At 42.2% G+C, this 16,794-nt stretch overlaps 1 protein-coding gene across 1 annotated transcript; it reads right to left on the minus strand.

Moving 5' to 3' along the window:
• Positions 1 to 1,820: 1,820 nt before the first annotated feature.
• Positions 1,821 to 11,270, minus strand: bmp16 (bone morphogenetic protein 16). The gene is made up of 3 exons (XM_079679701.1): positions 10,791 to 11,270; positions 4,996 to 5,372; positions 1,821 to 4,269 (listed from the first exon to the last, which is right to left on the minus strand). Coding segments are annotated over exons 1-3 (1,440 nt in total). The 5' UTR covers positions 10,793 to 11,270; the 3' UTR covers positions 1,821 to 3,208.
• Positions 11,271 to 16,794: the final 5,524 nt, after the last annotated feature.

Consider the following 16,794-nt stretch of genomic DNA (forward strand, 5'->3'; position numbering starts at 1 on the left):
GATGCTGACGGATGAGAGAGATAGATGAGGTTGGGAAAAGTGGAAAAGGGAATTGATTGAAGGTGAAAAAGGGAGTAAGGGGTCAAGGAGGAAAAAGGCCAGAGGTTATCAGTCAACCACTAAGTGAACCATGATGTGTTTTAGCACATGAGATGAAATATCCTGGGCCTAACCCAAAGTGTTATCTACTCCGTAGAGCATCAGAGGAACAAACCATCTGAACATAATATCATATGACACATTTTTATGTGTCCTTATCTGCCTCTGCTCTTTCTTTTCTTTGCTCTGTTTTTCTCTTCAAACACACACATTTACAGGGTGCTCCTGACATGTGTTGAGAGGTGAAATATGCAGGGGAAGGAAGTCTAGAGAGTTCCAGCTGCATGCGGCCAGCTACTTTTGATGCAAAAATGTCTTACAGTCCAGATGTGTGACAGAGTATATCAATAACAAAATAAAGCTCAAAATCTGTAAACAAAGACTTTGCTGGCAGGTCAACAAGATGTGCAGGCCTATATCCCAAAACCAGAGCATAGAGCGGCATTCAACAGGTGTCGCTATGGGGCTACAAACATCTTAAAGATAAGGCACCTTTAAGAGTATGTGTTGATCTAACCACCTCATTACATCTTCAGTGTCTTGACCTGCTATGTTTTTGCTGACAGTTTTATTCAGTTTTTTTTTTTTTACAGGCATTGTCCAATTGGCTCCAGGTACTGTGGTCCTTTAAGTGATCTGTGACTTTTTTAAATGATTATTTTTATTTGAAATATGTTGTTTTATTTTGTATCCAAAACCATTTTGAGGACCCAACATCAACCCAACATCAATGTGTTTTGGATGGTCCCCCTTTAGAGAACTGTAAACTAACACACATTAAACATCATAAGTTTAGATTTCTAATTCTTTATGAGCAGCTCTGTGTGTAAAATCTAACTTTAATATATGTAAAGGAATGCTGGAGATTTTAGTTATTCCATTAATATATATATGAGAATTAATATTACAGTAGAGTAAAGGGAGAAAGGGAATACCAGGTGAAACAATTTATTTAGTTTTAGATTGTCTGCATTTTGATGTAGTCTGGTGCATCCCAGCGTGTTGCTATGTGGGATGATAATAGAGTACGTACAGCACTTTTTCTATGTCGCCCAAAACTATTCTCTCCCTGCTTCCTACAGGTTATTTGCTTCCCTCACCTGTGAGTTGTAGTAAGCCGGTCCATCTGGTGTTGGCTGCGGAGGGCAGGGGCCTTTTTTCTCAAACACACAGGAATGTGAAGGTTAAAACGCTGTTGAAATGATTTGAACCCTGCATTGGGGAATGTACATGTTCTATTTCTTTCTATGTCTTTCTGCCTCCCTGTGTGATATCTATGATTAAAAACGTGTTCACTGTTCACGGATGGTGTGAAGTGGATGAAGGGTTTCATTGGTTTTGGCAGAAAGGGTGTGCGGTGGAGATAAGACATTTCCCCTCACAGCTGTGTAGATGTAAGAATGTGAAACTTCGTCCTCAGCTACAGTATCACACACACACACACACACACACACACACACACACACACACACACACACACACACACACACACACACACACACACACACACACACACACACACACACACACACATCTTTTTAGATCTCTCTCTGGGACATCTGGTTTCCTTTTTTTCTTCCTGAACATGGCAGTAATTCCACTGTAGACTGAAGAAAACTGTATAAATGTTAAGGTTATTCCATGCACTCAGGTCCCAGCAAAAGAAAAACAAACTGCTGAAAGGGAGAACGTGGCAGATGCAAAATAAGAGACAGTTGTGCTGTTTGCTTTGTTTATTAGAGGTATATTGTCAAACATTTTACAAGCTGCTGCTTAAATGTTTCCATTTAGAGAGAAAAATGCAACACTGAAAAACAATTACTAAGCTCAGCAAAGAACACTTTTAAAGCCCCTGTTTGAAAGGCACTAAAGTCCCACTTTTAATATCAGTCCTATTTCTTCATGACACATTTAGACACAACTAGCAAATACACCTGTTGTTACACACTTCAGTAGCTACAATAAACACAGCTTTCAATTGACTTGTTAGTTGAGCTTTTAAAGGCAGCACTAGCTATGTCTGCTATCATGTGTAGGACAACAACATGTGTGCAATGATAAGGTTGGAGGTGGATTCAATACATTTATTATTTGTACGGATGTAAAGCTACCATAACTTACTTCATGTGGACGGCAGGCTTTCTGCCTGCTGTATGCTCTGTTGAGTGCATGTATCTTAAATAGTTTCAAGATGAAATACAACATATTGCTGATATTTAAATACATAACGTGTCTTTTAAGTTAGAATGGCCATTCAGTAAAATTATATATAGTCACAAGACAACCATCACTTGGATTTTCTTGATGTCTGCAAAGGAAATGTACAAAAAAGTATTTTTAAATAATAGTGATAGTATTACATTCAAACAATAGCATTATTGTTGTGGTTTTAAATAGCTTGTGATGAAAGGGTGCTTCTAAAGGGACCGTCTTTTATTTTTTATCAATGTTCATAAAAACAGAAGCACCCTACATCTTGGTTTAAATACTGCAGGAACAACACTGTCACACAAAGTTTAGATGTCATGCTAGTGCCATCGTCGTATTGCTAATCTTGATCGTCCATGAGGAAGTTACAGGATTCTGCTCCAGAGCTCACACTGTGTGTCTATGACTGCCTGCTTTGAATGTTCACCGTTTTGGCTGCTAAACACATGAGAGTGAGATGAGTGGCAAACACTGAGGTATAGAATAGACATCATCTGATTTTAAAACGCCAGCTCTTGATGATGGTGTAAATAGCTGCATCGCGAAATGGGAAAAAGTGAAAAGTAATTCCTGGCAGTTTATCCTTGTTGACCACAATTTCTACCTTGTTGTTCAACCATCTTCTTGTCTTTTTCTCTCACTCTTTTTCCCTTCTTTTTTTATATGTCTGACCCTCTCATTTTATTTTTCTTTCAAAGGCTTGCCCTTTTTTTTTCTCCTCCTGATGATAAATATTTAGTTGCTTTATCCATCTCCCTCCTCTTCACCCTTACATTTGACATTGTCACCGTTGTCTCTACCACTGTCTATTTGCAGTTATTTTCATGTTTCTGTCTTCCTCATATTCCCTCGATGTTTCACCATCCACCTCATGCTTTCTCTGGGTGAGTTCTCTAGCCCACTACCGGCAGCCGCAGCCCTCCACCACCATGTCCTGGTAATTCTTCAACACCACTCGGTCTTGAGGGTCCAGGTAGAGCAGGGCGATGGGGCTGAGGGTGGTGGGGACGCAGCAGGCCCGGGGCACGGCTCCATTCACAGAGTTCACCAACGTTTGCACCATGGCGTGGCTGGAGGAGTTCATGTGGTCGGCCAGAGGAAAGCGACACTCTCCCAGGCAGAAGAAGGCGTCGTATCCGCTGGGTGCAATGATCCACTTGTGCCAGCCTACATCATTGAAATCTACATAGAGAGGATGACGGCGGCATCTGTTACGGGAAAGACGTTTCAGTTTTGCGGCACGACCACCATTTCTCTTCACCCTTCCATTATCGCTCCAACCGCCCCCTCCTTTGTCTCCTCCCCAACCTGGCATTGTATACGCCGTTTTTTTGGTCTTTCCCGAAGCTTGGTCTCTATTGCGGCCCTTGTTGCTGCTCCTGGTCCTCTCTTTTGTTCCTTTTCTCCCTCTCCTCTGGCCTCCACTGGGGGTCCTCCTGCTATGTTTGACTAAGGCCTCTCCACGCCCGTCATGACTGTAAGTAACCAAGAGGGGTCTCTCCTTGGCCCAGCTGTGCTCGTCCTGACCCACGGACCTGCCCACCCTCAAGTGTCCCTGTTTGTGTCTCTCCTCCTCTCCTGTAGCAGAGGAGAGGCTCTGTCCAGGGAGCGAGGAGGTGCTGTTCTCAGGTCTGACCTCAAGGAGCAAGCTCAGACTGCCAGTCCCAGCAAGGGCCCTATGGAGGAGCTCTGCACTTAGACTAAAAGCCTCCCAGAAACCACTTGCTTTATGATTGTGGAGGCCAATGGTCAGTACCCTTGTTTCTAGCAGGGTGGGCTTAGGGTCCTCAGGGTGCTCAGTGAGGTATAGGTTTAGTCTGTGGGCACCAGGACCCAGGGAAGCTCTGTCACGGCGGAGGAGCCGAAGCTCAGCGGACAGCACCCTCTCATCGTTAGGGATGGAGGAGACATTGAAGGCGATCTGCACCTTCTGACGATCCGCAGGACTGTCTACAAGTGGCTCTGTGAGAAAGAGGAAGAGAGAGAAGTGGGTACACAAGTTTAATGTGGTTTAAACTTACTGAGGTCTTTTTTAAGCTCAATAAAAACAAACAGATACATGCTTCTTTAATCTGATTTGTTTATGTTGGATCTAACTTGAACTGTCTCACAAGCAGGAACATTGGCAATATTAGCAAATGAGTTAAATTGCCATGGTAAAATACCTATTGAGATAGCTTACCCTGAAACTAAGTTAAATTAAAGGCAAGAAAAGCTGCACTTGGACCAGAGTTTGAGTATGGTCATGTGTTATGAAGCAATATAAGTGCTTTTGTAATTGTAATTTTGTTTTCAACTCTTTTACTTTTGTGAACATTTTAGATAGTCAACCAGTACTACAGCAGTACCCATTGAGTGATTCAAAATCTGCTGCAGGGACCCTATGTCAAAATCTAGTTTTAAAGCATCATCATTTTAGTTTATTCCTAATTACATATAACTAATAAAGGTGTGTTTAATCAAATGTAACCTACATTCATTATCTTAAAGCATTCCAAATGTCGTGCTGGAATATCTAGAACTTGGAGTTGACCAACGTCAAAACTTCATAAATAGTATCTTTATACCTCATCTGTATTTGATATGCAAACTGAATGAAGCTTTCCTTCAACTCTTATCATTCAAACATTTTGATCATGGTAATAAACAGGTTGACAGCACAGTGTCACGATGTGCCAGTGAGCTTACCGTTGTGGTGAAAGCTGCGTACTGTGTTGGCCTGCTGGATGTGATGGCTGGGGAAGCTAAACGAAGGGTCCTCCACCAGGTGGTACTGCTGCTGGTGGAAGCGGTAGAGATCCAGGAGGTACCCGGGCACCGCCACTCCAGGTCGGGGGTCGGGCTGCGACTGCAGGCCCAGTCGGCTCAGGAGGAGGTTCTGGATGGTCTGAGCCACACTGGGCTCCAGGGGGAGGGCACCAGCTGGAGGGGGCTGCCTGGAGGAAGGCACAGTGGACACCTGGCCATGGTCGATCTTGCTGGTGTCTCCACCCTGCCGACCAGACGAGGCTTGAGGTAGCAGCAGTACCATGAGGAGCAGGAGGTTAGCAGGGAACATGGTGGACCTGGAGGCAGAGGTAATGGGAGGAAGGGTGTGGTGGGGAAAATAGGAAGAGAGGAAGGGGGGGAAAAAGACAGAAAGGAAGCATTGTTAATTGTGTTTCATCCTTAATGCTTTAAATGTTCGTGTTCCAGAACAATATTCAATCGGCAAAAGAGATCGTTCCTCTGAGATACTCCCGGACTCCGTATATCATGCTTATGTCTGCTCCTTCCTGGACACACTAGTTTCTCATTAGTCTTCAGCCTTCATGTGGCATATGTTCAAGATATTTCTGTCTACATAGCCATATGAAGTTGTTTGCTTGTTACTTCTGGCTAGAAACCTGCCATTTTAGTTTTTTCTCTGTTAATTTATGGCAAGCTCCTTACCCCCAAGGCCCATACAGTAGGACATCCTACTACATCCTAGGACAGGGGTTCCCAAAGTTTTCAGCCCGCGACCCCCAAAATAACAGTGCCAGAGACTGGCGACCCCCTGTCGACGGGGGGGGGGACGGGTTTCCGCACTCTCACGGGAGTGTCATTATTGGCTACAGATGGCTAGTCCGTCCCTGAAAATGTCTATGCAAACTTTATTATTAATAATAAAAAAATTTTTTTTATAAAAAATCTATATATAAAAAAAATTAATCCATTTAAAAAAAAATTATTTATTTATTTTATTTTCCATTTTTATTTTGTAATCATCTCGCGACCCCCACTCGGGGGGCACTTTGGGAACCCCTGTCCTAGGACACCTAAAACAGAGTAATTAAACAGTCTCTATCTGTTTTAATCATGGTGCATGTCTGTGTGTGAAAGACATCACAGTGCTGTGAATAAAGGACCTGGAGCATAAATCACAGGCTGTGGGCTCACAGTGACAAGTAACTGAGTTGTAGGAGCCTGACATGATGACAGATGAATGGGGGTTTTCCTCTCTCTGTTCCTTTTGAAATCCTTAGAGAATATTTGCATCAAAACATTCAGTGTTTCAATACATTGAGTAAAGAAGACAGAAGGCTTTACATTTAAAAAGTTTAATTAATTTGTCTCTTAAATTACAGTTTTACTGACAGCAACTAAACAAACCTTTACCAACACCTCAAAACACATCAGATATCAGGGTTTAGTCCTTCATTATCAAAACCTTTTGTTTATATTTACATCAACTTTTTTCAGAATCGTTACAATCAAGCACTAATTGCTCTAAGATTTATGACTTCTGAAGGCCAGGAGGGCAATGAACAATTCTCAATATCGATGCATACTGTCGAGGGGGAAGAGAAGAGCTTTGTCTTTTTATAATTTTTGAAAAATCACTATCTTCAATGATTTCAAATACAATCTTTGCATGGATTTTTTTCCCCACATCGGCGTCACCAGTATGTATATTTAATTTGTTGATGTTAAATCTCAGATTAAGAAATATGATTAAAACATACTATGTTCAAAAGCCCTGATTAAAAGCATGTCAATGTGTGCAAAAGTTTCTGCTCGGTTCAACGCCAAAACACAGTATGCAGAGAAAGTTGAAAATGATCACTAAGGACACAGGATGTAGGCAATCATGTTTCATTACCTGATCCGTTAGGGTGCAGAAAACAGATTAAATGATCATGTTGGACACTTATTGAAAAACTACAAAATAGTTAACCTGCATGCAGAGATAAATTCCAGGCTGTGATATGCTTGCATAATGCATCATCTGTGGTTTGCATGTTGGATGCTGTAAAACCTGTACAATATTTGTACCTTTGCATGTCTCTTTGGAGATTTGACCAACTGTCGTGCTGTGTCTCACATTCACACCAACACCCGCTTCATTCTCTAGTTCTTAAGTTAATAAAGCAGAATTCTGACCAAAACCTTTGCCACAACAGAGCAAATGCTTGTGAGAAAATGACTGAAAACAAGCGATTAGCTTATCTCTCACTCTCTCCATGGCTTTTCTCTGTGCTGGAACGCAGTCACAGAGAGAGGGTCACGCAATTACCTCTATGCAAACTGGCTAACACCCTGCACCTCTGTTGTGCAGGTGTTTATTATAACTGAGCCAGTAATTACAAACCAGCATGTTAACAGTCCTCTTAACCTGAAGAGGTTGTGTGGTGAGGTGTTAAAGGGTAAGAGCAAAAGAGTAACACATGCTGACCTAGGCAATCTAAACTGCAACATAATAGAGTACAAGAGACTTGTACATATTGTTGCCGCTGGTTGAATGAACAATTTGTCTCATCCCTTACTCAAAGAAGCACTCAGTTTGTAGTTATCTCTTTTCTTGTCCGAGCACTCGCATATCTCTCTCCTTTATCTCCTTATCTCATCTCTCTTAGGGACAGAGAATTGATTGAGCACTTTACAGCGAGATAACAGAGGTGTTTATGGCCGATCGAACACATAATGGCACTGTAATGACAGCCAATCTCACCACACTGTCAGAAAAAGGGTTAAAATGAGGTCACAGGTCTGAAGGTGTGTATATTTTAATGCACTGTTGTTCATCTGGTACGTGGTTCAAAGAGCAGGCCTGGGAAAAAAAACCCACCTCCAAGCGTGGGATTGTTGCTGGCTACCCATTATAGTCTTGCAGCCCCACCCAGGGCTGTTTCACCTGAGGCAACAGAGCAGAGGACAATTACAGATTAGGCTCTTTGCTGGACAGCCTCTCCCTTATACTGCGAAGGCTTGTAAAGCAGATTACGGACAGAAACACCACCTCTCTCCTGTACTTTCCTCACCTACAAAACCACCCAGGTGACTCTGAGGTTCAAAGGTTCACTCATCACACAACAGGGTGTGTCGCGGCCATTACCACGGACGAGAAGAGAAACGTTTGTATGCCGAGGCGGATTGCCCTAGATCACTTTGACATATATAAAGCTTCTCTTTTCTCCCTGGGTGTCTGTGTTATGACTGCTTTTAGAAAATGTAAAGAGGTTCCAGGCCTAATTTAGCATCTTTACGTCTCATGTGCAGCCTGATGTCGACTCATTCCAGTTTGCCAGAAAGCCTGACATTTTTATGATTACACCCCGCCCCCAGTTTCTGCTTTTATATATGACTGTGTCAATGTACACTTTTTATTCCTTTCTCTCTCTGGCTGGGACACGGACTAATCAAATGTTCCAGGGGGGAAAGTGGGAGAGCTGCATGATGAATGGGTCAATGTGCATCTTCTCCCTGTGTGCATGCATGCAGATCAGCCTATTAGACATATGAGATGTGACCTGACCTCCCGAGCAGACAGTGGCGTGACCCTGGCGCGCGGCAGACGGGTGTCGTTGCCGGCCTGCCCCGTGTCTTTCTGAACTCACTGATTAAAACCCCTGGCCCTGGACGTCCGTTGGTTCCTGCTTCTGCTTTTGGCGTGCTTCTATCTCACTGCCTCTCTTTTTATCTGTTTATTTCAAACCCTGCTCCCTTTCCTCTTCCTCCTTCCTCTTTGCATTCCTTGACCTTTGTCCTTTTTGCTTTGTGCTCTATTCTGTTATACAATCTGTCACTGCTTTTCTCTCTTTCTCCCATATTTTTTGGACTTTCTAGTGTTTTTTTGTGCTTCTCCAACTCACCTTCCTATTCCCTATCTCCTGCTTTCCCTTTCCTCCTCTCACATTAATGTTGCTCTTTTTTCCTAGGCCCTAAATGAATGGTGTTTTTGCGGAAGAGTGTGGCGGACTGTTGCCGGGCCAGAGGGCCGGAGTGTCACTGCAGCCGGCTGATTTATCCACAGCCGCTGTCTTCATGTTACGCCTGGTCCCTCAACTTTCCCTTCCTGTTGTTCTTCCCGTGTTTCTTTTCCTTCTCTCATTCACCCCTATCCCCCCCCCTTCCAGCTCTCTTTTTTTCTATGTGCCTTTTTCTTTCAGAACTTGATACATGCAGTGCACATGCCAAAGAGTTCATTTTCTCTGTCTGAGAATACTCAGAAATATGTCATTTCAGACAGCCTCATGAGCCTAATTGTGATGTACACTGTACACCTGAGAACACTTCCGCGGATACATCTGCATTCACTGCTGCTCTTTTTCCATTTGTAACTGAGCCATATAAACGCAGCATGCACGCCATAGTCTGTATAATTAACTCTGAGGTTATGACTGCAGAATACTAGTCATTAATGCACGACTTTGAGCTGTGAAGTTGATATTTAATGGGGGGCGGGTTGAAAATGTCCAAAACAGTGGTGGTTCTGCTCTTTGAAGCGTAACAGATGAAATCATTAGAACAATATTCCAGGTAAGCTGCTTTTTGGGTTTTATTGGACTCTATTAGAACGGCTCCCTAATTCATCCCAGCTGGACCAATTAGCTGACTAACGAGCCACACCTCAAACACACATGTGTGTATTCCTGTACAGGGTTTACACACATGCTAAGTACCAGACAGTGAGCACCTAGATGTAAAACTATAGAAGAGTTGGGTTGCAAACACACACACACACACACACACACACACACACACACACACACACACACACACACACACACACACACACACACACACACACACACACACACACACACACACACACACACAGCAGACATTCACAAGTGGAGTACAGTCGGCGTTTCCTTGCTCTCCTGACTGAGCAGGTATCACATCTACACAGACTTTGTTTTTGCTTAAGTCACACTTGAGCATCAACAGGTTGCCGTGGATTTACAACTTTCATCATCATGGTTCATTTTTTCTTCAGTATCTCCTCTTTTTTCTCGGCCTGGCTTGCCCAGAGGTCTCAGTATCACATGTGCATTATGGTTAACAGGAGGCCCCGCTGAGGCACAACACTGCGCAAGCATCAATGGAAACACTGACATATTTAACCCATGACTGATGAAAGCTCAGAGACTGCTCTCGTCGTGTGTCTGACAGCTTAGCCAATGTGAAATACAGAACAAAAACACACCTCTGCTTTTCACATTAACGCTGCTGAGCGCTAACACTGAGGGCCAATTCATACTGTGTATGTTGCAGAGGTGGTGAGTTACGTTATGCTCTTTGAACTCATAATGGGTGCATTATTCTCTGACAAGTTGCTCACCGGGCAAGATTTTTGATTGAGTAACACAGTGTGCCAGAGGTGTATGCATGTGTGTGTGTGTGTGTGTGTGTGTGTGTGTGTGTGTGTGTGTGTGTGTGTGTGTGTGTGTGTGTGTGTGTGTGTGTGTGTGTGTGTGTGTGTGTGTGTGTGTGTGTGTGTGTGTGTTGTTCCCCAGAGTGACTAATGGTTTCAGCAGCACCGTTCCTGTGGCCTGTGGCTTGACAGACAGACAGATGTGTGGATGTGTGTGTGTGTGTGTGTGTGTGTGTGTGTGTGTGTGTGTGTGTGTGTGTGTGTGTGTGTGTGTGTGTGTGTGTGTGTGTGTGTGTGTGTGTGTGTGTGTGTGTGTGTGTGTGTGTGTGTGTGTGTGTGTGTGTGTAGGAGATGTAGTACTCACATCCAGGTGTGGTGGGATGTATGCAGAGTCCATGGTTTATCCTTGAGCTCCAGTGTTACGATCCCTCGGCTCTCGCTCCGGCTCCTTTAGACAGAGTTGGCAATTTGGACTGATTACCTCTTCTCTCTTTTCACCTCTCAAGGTAACCAGTGTCTGTCTCTTCTATGTCTCCTATGTAAATGTGCTGAACGTAATGCTGCTCTCTCCATGTTCTCCTCCCCTCTCTGCTGCCTGGCTCAGCTGCTCATCCTGTTGTCAGTGTCAGATAAGCAAACTCTTAAAAACATCCACAGGCTTCCCTTCTGCCTGCCTGCCTGACCTCTGCAAGTAGGCAACTCCCTTTCTCTGTCGCCTGCACTGGCTGTTTAAAACACTCTGGTGTTGCCGTTGTCTATGGAAGCTGCAAGAGGAAATTGAGTTGTGTCTGTCTGTACTGTATAACCGGCAACAACTCCCTCTAGTTCCTAAACCCCCTTACTATGTCTCTCTTCCTCTCCACTCTGTTCCTCCCTTTTGTATCTCCTCCCCTTTTACTCTCTCGTGCTCTCTTCCTCGCTCTCTCTCCCACACACACACTTCTTTTTGCTCTTTTTTTCAACCTATACTAAGCCCAGTTAAACTCAGTTTACTCTAAGTGACTTGCCTGGTCACTGAGATCCTCCTAGTTAGTGATGTCACTAAGACCAACCCCAATTAACTTACTGTACAGCTATACACACTCACACACACACATACATACAAACAAACAGACACACACACACACCACACATACTACCTGTTCCAGATAACCCCGGGGTCAGCACACAGAAGCAGAGTGATTATTTTCCACAATTCCTCCTTTAACAAACTCACCTGCTGCTGTCCGTTGGCATTTTATATTTCTGACAACATGGTCGCGGACTTTCATTCAGACATTATAAATAGGAGGCCCAATGACACTGAATGAGAGTACACAGAGTCAGTTTCAAGAGAAAGGTATGAATGGATGACTCACAATGACTGCCATGAAGTCACGCACAGTTGAGTTTTGTGATTGGATGGAAGGAATAAAAAAAAAAAAGGAAAAAGCGGCGTGTCTCCACTACGGCTTGAAGCAAGGTGCATCTGTCCTTCCAGCACAGAGCGGGTGGCGGGGTGAATTTGTATTCATGGGGTGGACCCATGAGAAAACGTCTCTTTAGGATGCATCGTCTCACATATTAGATCTCATCTGGAGAACCACTTGCCCACGTCCCCCTGCTCCTCCTCACTATCCCCCTCAACTTGTTCTTCCCGTTCTCTCTCTCTCTCTCTCTCTCTCTCTCTCTCACACACACACACACACACACACACACACACACACACACACACACACACACACACACACACACACACACACACACACACACACACACACACACACACACACACACACACACACACACACACACACACACACACACACACACACACACACACACACACACACACACACACACACACACACACACACACACACACACACACTTATAATCCATAGACCTCATTCATCCCTGAGGCTTGAGTGATTGTCCAAACAATGCAAGTTTACACACAAACACAAACACCCTGTTCTCCCTTTTTCTTATGGAAAGTGCGAATTTAGTTATTTTAATATTAACCATTTTATGTAAATCTGTTGTTGAAATGTGAGAAAATGAATGACAAGTGAGAAGAAAAACAAGTTTTCCAGTTGTTATTGTTCACACATTCTCCTCTGATATAATCAGGTAGTACCAATATAGGTGTGTCTGACTCATTTCTGTTTTTTGACAGTTCTCAACCAAACAGCCTTTTCTTGCTCCTGTTGTGCTCCTCTATCATTACAGTAACCACAGGTTGGGTCAATGAAGCCATGCGGCCCCCACCCTGATTCTCACTATTTGGATACCTATCATCAATCCCCATTTAACTCTCTGTCCATCCCATTGTGCTCAATTCCATTTAACCTCACCTTCATAATCCGCCAGTTCAACTACTAACAAATTTGCCATTTTCCAAAAGCCTACTCTAAGGATTTCTGATTTACTACCTTATAAGCTGTTATTATGTTTAGTTATTGTAGACTCAAATCTTGCTAGATACAGTACATGATACCCAATAGGGACTTTTGGTGCATTCAAAGAACCCTGATGTTTGAGAGTCAAAACACATGCTTTTGTTGCAGTGTAATGTCCAGAAAGCATGTTTACTGTTGACAGATCATTTGAAACTGTATATTTAAGAGCTTCTAACAAAGCCTTGAACACCACAACAGTTTATAGGATAATTATTGTTTCTGTAGACTGCATAATCAAGATAAAATAAAACAATTAAGACATGCAATGCTTATGGCACATGACTCAAGCAAGTTGAGTCACCTTAAGTTGCTTTAATACTGTATGAACTCAGACCAAAGACTTTGTGGAGGGGAATACAACTAATTAGAAACATATAGTCAGCATCAACGACATATAAACACACGCGTTATAAAAAGCCTCTTAAACCTCACTGACAGTGTTTAGATTTCTGTAACCATGACACAGCTGAAACAAGCTGATAAAGGACATAAACGTATGCACTATTTTAAGATAGTGGGGCAGCTATAATTGGATTTGTCTAACCTAAAGCTATATCTGAAGTGAAATAATTACTAAAATATTCAAATGTACTTATACAGGCCTTTAAAAGTCTGGTATGTATGAGTATTTGTTCTATGAAAATCGATAAAGGCTTTTTGACGTTTAATCATCATAGCTGAGCCACAGCTCTGGCCTCTTTAAATGAACAGTCATTTCAGCCTCCAGGTTTCCCATCCTCTGGAAAAGCCGTCGACTGCCTGTCCCGCTGACTTCCGACGGGGGTGGAGAGAGACTTTTAAAGTAATACCTCACCGCCCTCTTAACAAGCCGTCCATCCGTTATGCATCCCAGTGTTCCCACCTCCATACGGCTGCATGCCTCCACGGACACAGAGAGCAAGGCCTCGGCAGGAGAGGAGGTGGTTGTTTGGACTTATTCCCTGTCCATCTTCTTCCTTATTTTCCTCATTCAGCAAATTGTCGTCATAATTACTGGTCGATCAACGTAGTCATTAGTCATTCAGTGACAGTGGAAGGGGGAGAGCGTTACATCTGGATAGAAAAGGTGACTTGGCTTCATAAAGAGCAGTAACAGCTGTAATCACACACACATCCACACTGAAGTGTCTTTGTGTGCTAAGTAAATGCTTTCAAGGTGATAATACGGGAATATATGAAGCTCTTTATATCCCTCAATAAAATGCCTAACTATCAAAGCTATCTTTTAACAACACTCAATGAAACTGTGTCAAGTTTGCAACAATCTATGACTACAAGTCTACAATAACCTTTTCATATTGTGATGTCAGCTGTTACTATATGGTTGTGATTGCTGTTGTAACTTCATACAGTTAGAAGAACAAATGTATAACTGTCTGATTGATTTGATCAACAGAAAAAGGTAACAAGTCCAAAGGGGCATTAGAAGGCATGCAAGATATGTGTTATTTGGCTTTAGGGACAATGTGTATTGAGGGTTGGTTATAGATGGCAGGCGATAAACACAGAAGGGTCGGCTGAACAGAGAGGCAACGTCAGGATGTGAAGTGACAGGATATGTTTTAACAATAGCCAGAGTAAGGTGCAAAAAGGCTGTTTTTGACATTTTATTTGTGACAGTCATGTGAAATGTTCAAATGTAGCCAGACAGATTTGAATAATAAATGTCATAGTGGCAATCTTACTGCCAGCAGCTGCTCTTACCAAAATATCATCATATTTGATTTGGAGAAAAAGAGTAAACATTTCTAAGGAAACATTTTCGACATATTTATTGTTTGGATTCCCTTGTTTTTGTCACTCCCTTAAAGCAGAACTAGTCAATATTTTTACATCAACAATGGATTGATCCCACAGAGATTTACCACCCGAATCTGCAGTTGGCACTCAGCTCTCAGAGTATTTGAACATGTTTGCTCCTAAAAAGTGAAACATTTGGCAGCTAAACAGCTATATTTCCTTCAGGTGTTAAAGGAAACAGAGCCAAACGAAGAGTGACTATTTGACAGACTGCAAGCCAGGTGGCCAAATCATCCATAAAAATGTTTTTTCCGGTTGTGTATTTTCAAATTCAAGCGCACTCGAGCTGGTTTCTCCAAAATGACATACCCCACCTTTAATGCAGGTGCTACTTTAATAAATTATATATTAAAATAAAAAGATCTGACGTATCTCACATCTTCAAGTTGTGAGGTTAGTGAACTTAAAAAGATATGTGTAAAACTGCTTCAGCTTAAATGTTTGTATCAGACCATTTTAAATAATTCACAGCAGGTGGACATTATCTTCCTCTAAGTAATCAACCCCAGCTATATGATCACTTCATGTAAACCCTTGTGAAAGTTAATATACATTAACTTTGAGTCAAGGAACCAGTTCAAATGATTTATTCTGATATGTTACTGTAAGACTGATTGTTGTGAGCATTTATTAATTGTGGTGCAGATGAATTGGTAAACAAGAAATACTTAGAAATGAGTGCCGTCACTGTTTTAAGAATGAAACTGATGGAGTGACGCTGATCAACATCAACATAATGTGAAGTCTTGTTTTGGAAGTGATGGAAACAAAGCTTAATGACTTTTCGTCTGCAGTCTTTTTCCAAAATCAAATTTCCCTGATAAGCGCACGTCACGGAGCAGAGTGAGTCATGAGACAAAAGCTTGACTGCCCCAAAAAAATAAGCAAAGATTGATGCTCAAACATTTAAAGTGATCGATGGCTCACCAGGAAATTCTGAATGGCAAATATGGCGAGCTGGAGAGTCATTTTTGTAATGGCCTTACATTTACCTTCATTGTGTGGATCTAATGAAGTTAAAATGTTTTCCTTTTTAGGAAATATTTGATGTGCAACTACATTGTAGCCCTAGAAGGATTTCTGATTCCTTAGGACTGACATTTAATCAGAGAAGAATAATCATTGTCTTATACGTGCCTACTATTCTACGTAATCGAATGTTGTTGTGTTTTTTGGAAATGTCGTTGTGTTTGGACATACTGGGCCACCATATCAGGGCCAAAGAGACATGCACTCAGTGGAGGCAATAATTATGTTGCCAACAAACAAATGATAACGTAAATAAAAATGCCCTCTTTAAAATAAGGCACTTTAAAAGGCTCAACAACATAAGATTTTGCAATGACTGAACACCACTCAGACATAACGTAAGTGACTACACTGATTTATTTGCACTGTCAAACACTGGAGTTCATAGTAATGAGAACGCAGCAACAAGATGAGAAAAGTATTTAAAATACTGTTTAGATTCTTCCAGTAAATAAGTCAATGTCGTTTTTAGACATTGAGTGTGCCTTAGAGGGGAATGACACTGCAAGAAAAAGAAGAAGGATGATTCGCGAGTGTTGCGTGCTGGGAAGGACAAATGGATGTCAGAATGAGGGAAGCAGAGAAAGGAGAGGGAGACAGAGGAGATTTCATTAGATGTTCACATGAAGTCTACTCCACTGGCCACACATCCTGTATGAATGTACACACACATACTGACAGACCATACACAGACACAGTCACATAAACAGGGTCTGACGTTCCTCATACAGCGGCGAATAATTCCTACGTGAGGTTTTGCAGTGCTTTTTTCATGAGGGTCACCGTTTTTTGCAAAGAGAAATGTGGGGAATAGATGTGTGTGTCATGCCCTCTTTGTTAAAAGCTGTGTCAATCAAACACAGTCAAAACAACAGGGAACATGCTTATCAAACTACAAAAAGGGAAATCTGGGACTTAACTACTCACTAAGAAAATCTGTTTATCAAATTTGTTATGGCTTAAAAATGCTCCAGAGATCTCGGAAATATGTTGGCACTAAAGAATTAGTAAATAAACAAATCAGGGACACATATCGTACTTTTTTTTAAGGTAAAGCATTGATGAATATTTCATATGCTGCTGGATTTTATAATCCCC

Source organism: Notothenia rossii (genome assembly GCF_949606895.1).
Source record: "Notothenia rossii genome assembly, chromosome: 4".
In the NCBI taxonomy this organism is placed as follows: Eukaryota; Metazoa; Chordata; class Actinopteri; order Perciformes; family Nototheniidae; genus Notothenia; species Notothenia rossii.

What these genes read in the sequence shown, in the direction of transcription:
- bmp16 (XM_079679701.1), bottom strand. An exon ending in ACGCAGCTTTCACCACAACG is followed by an intron (nt 4,270 to 4,995) that starts GTAAGCTCACTG and finishes TCTTTCTCACAG; the next exon opens with AGCCACTTGTAGACAGTCCT.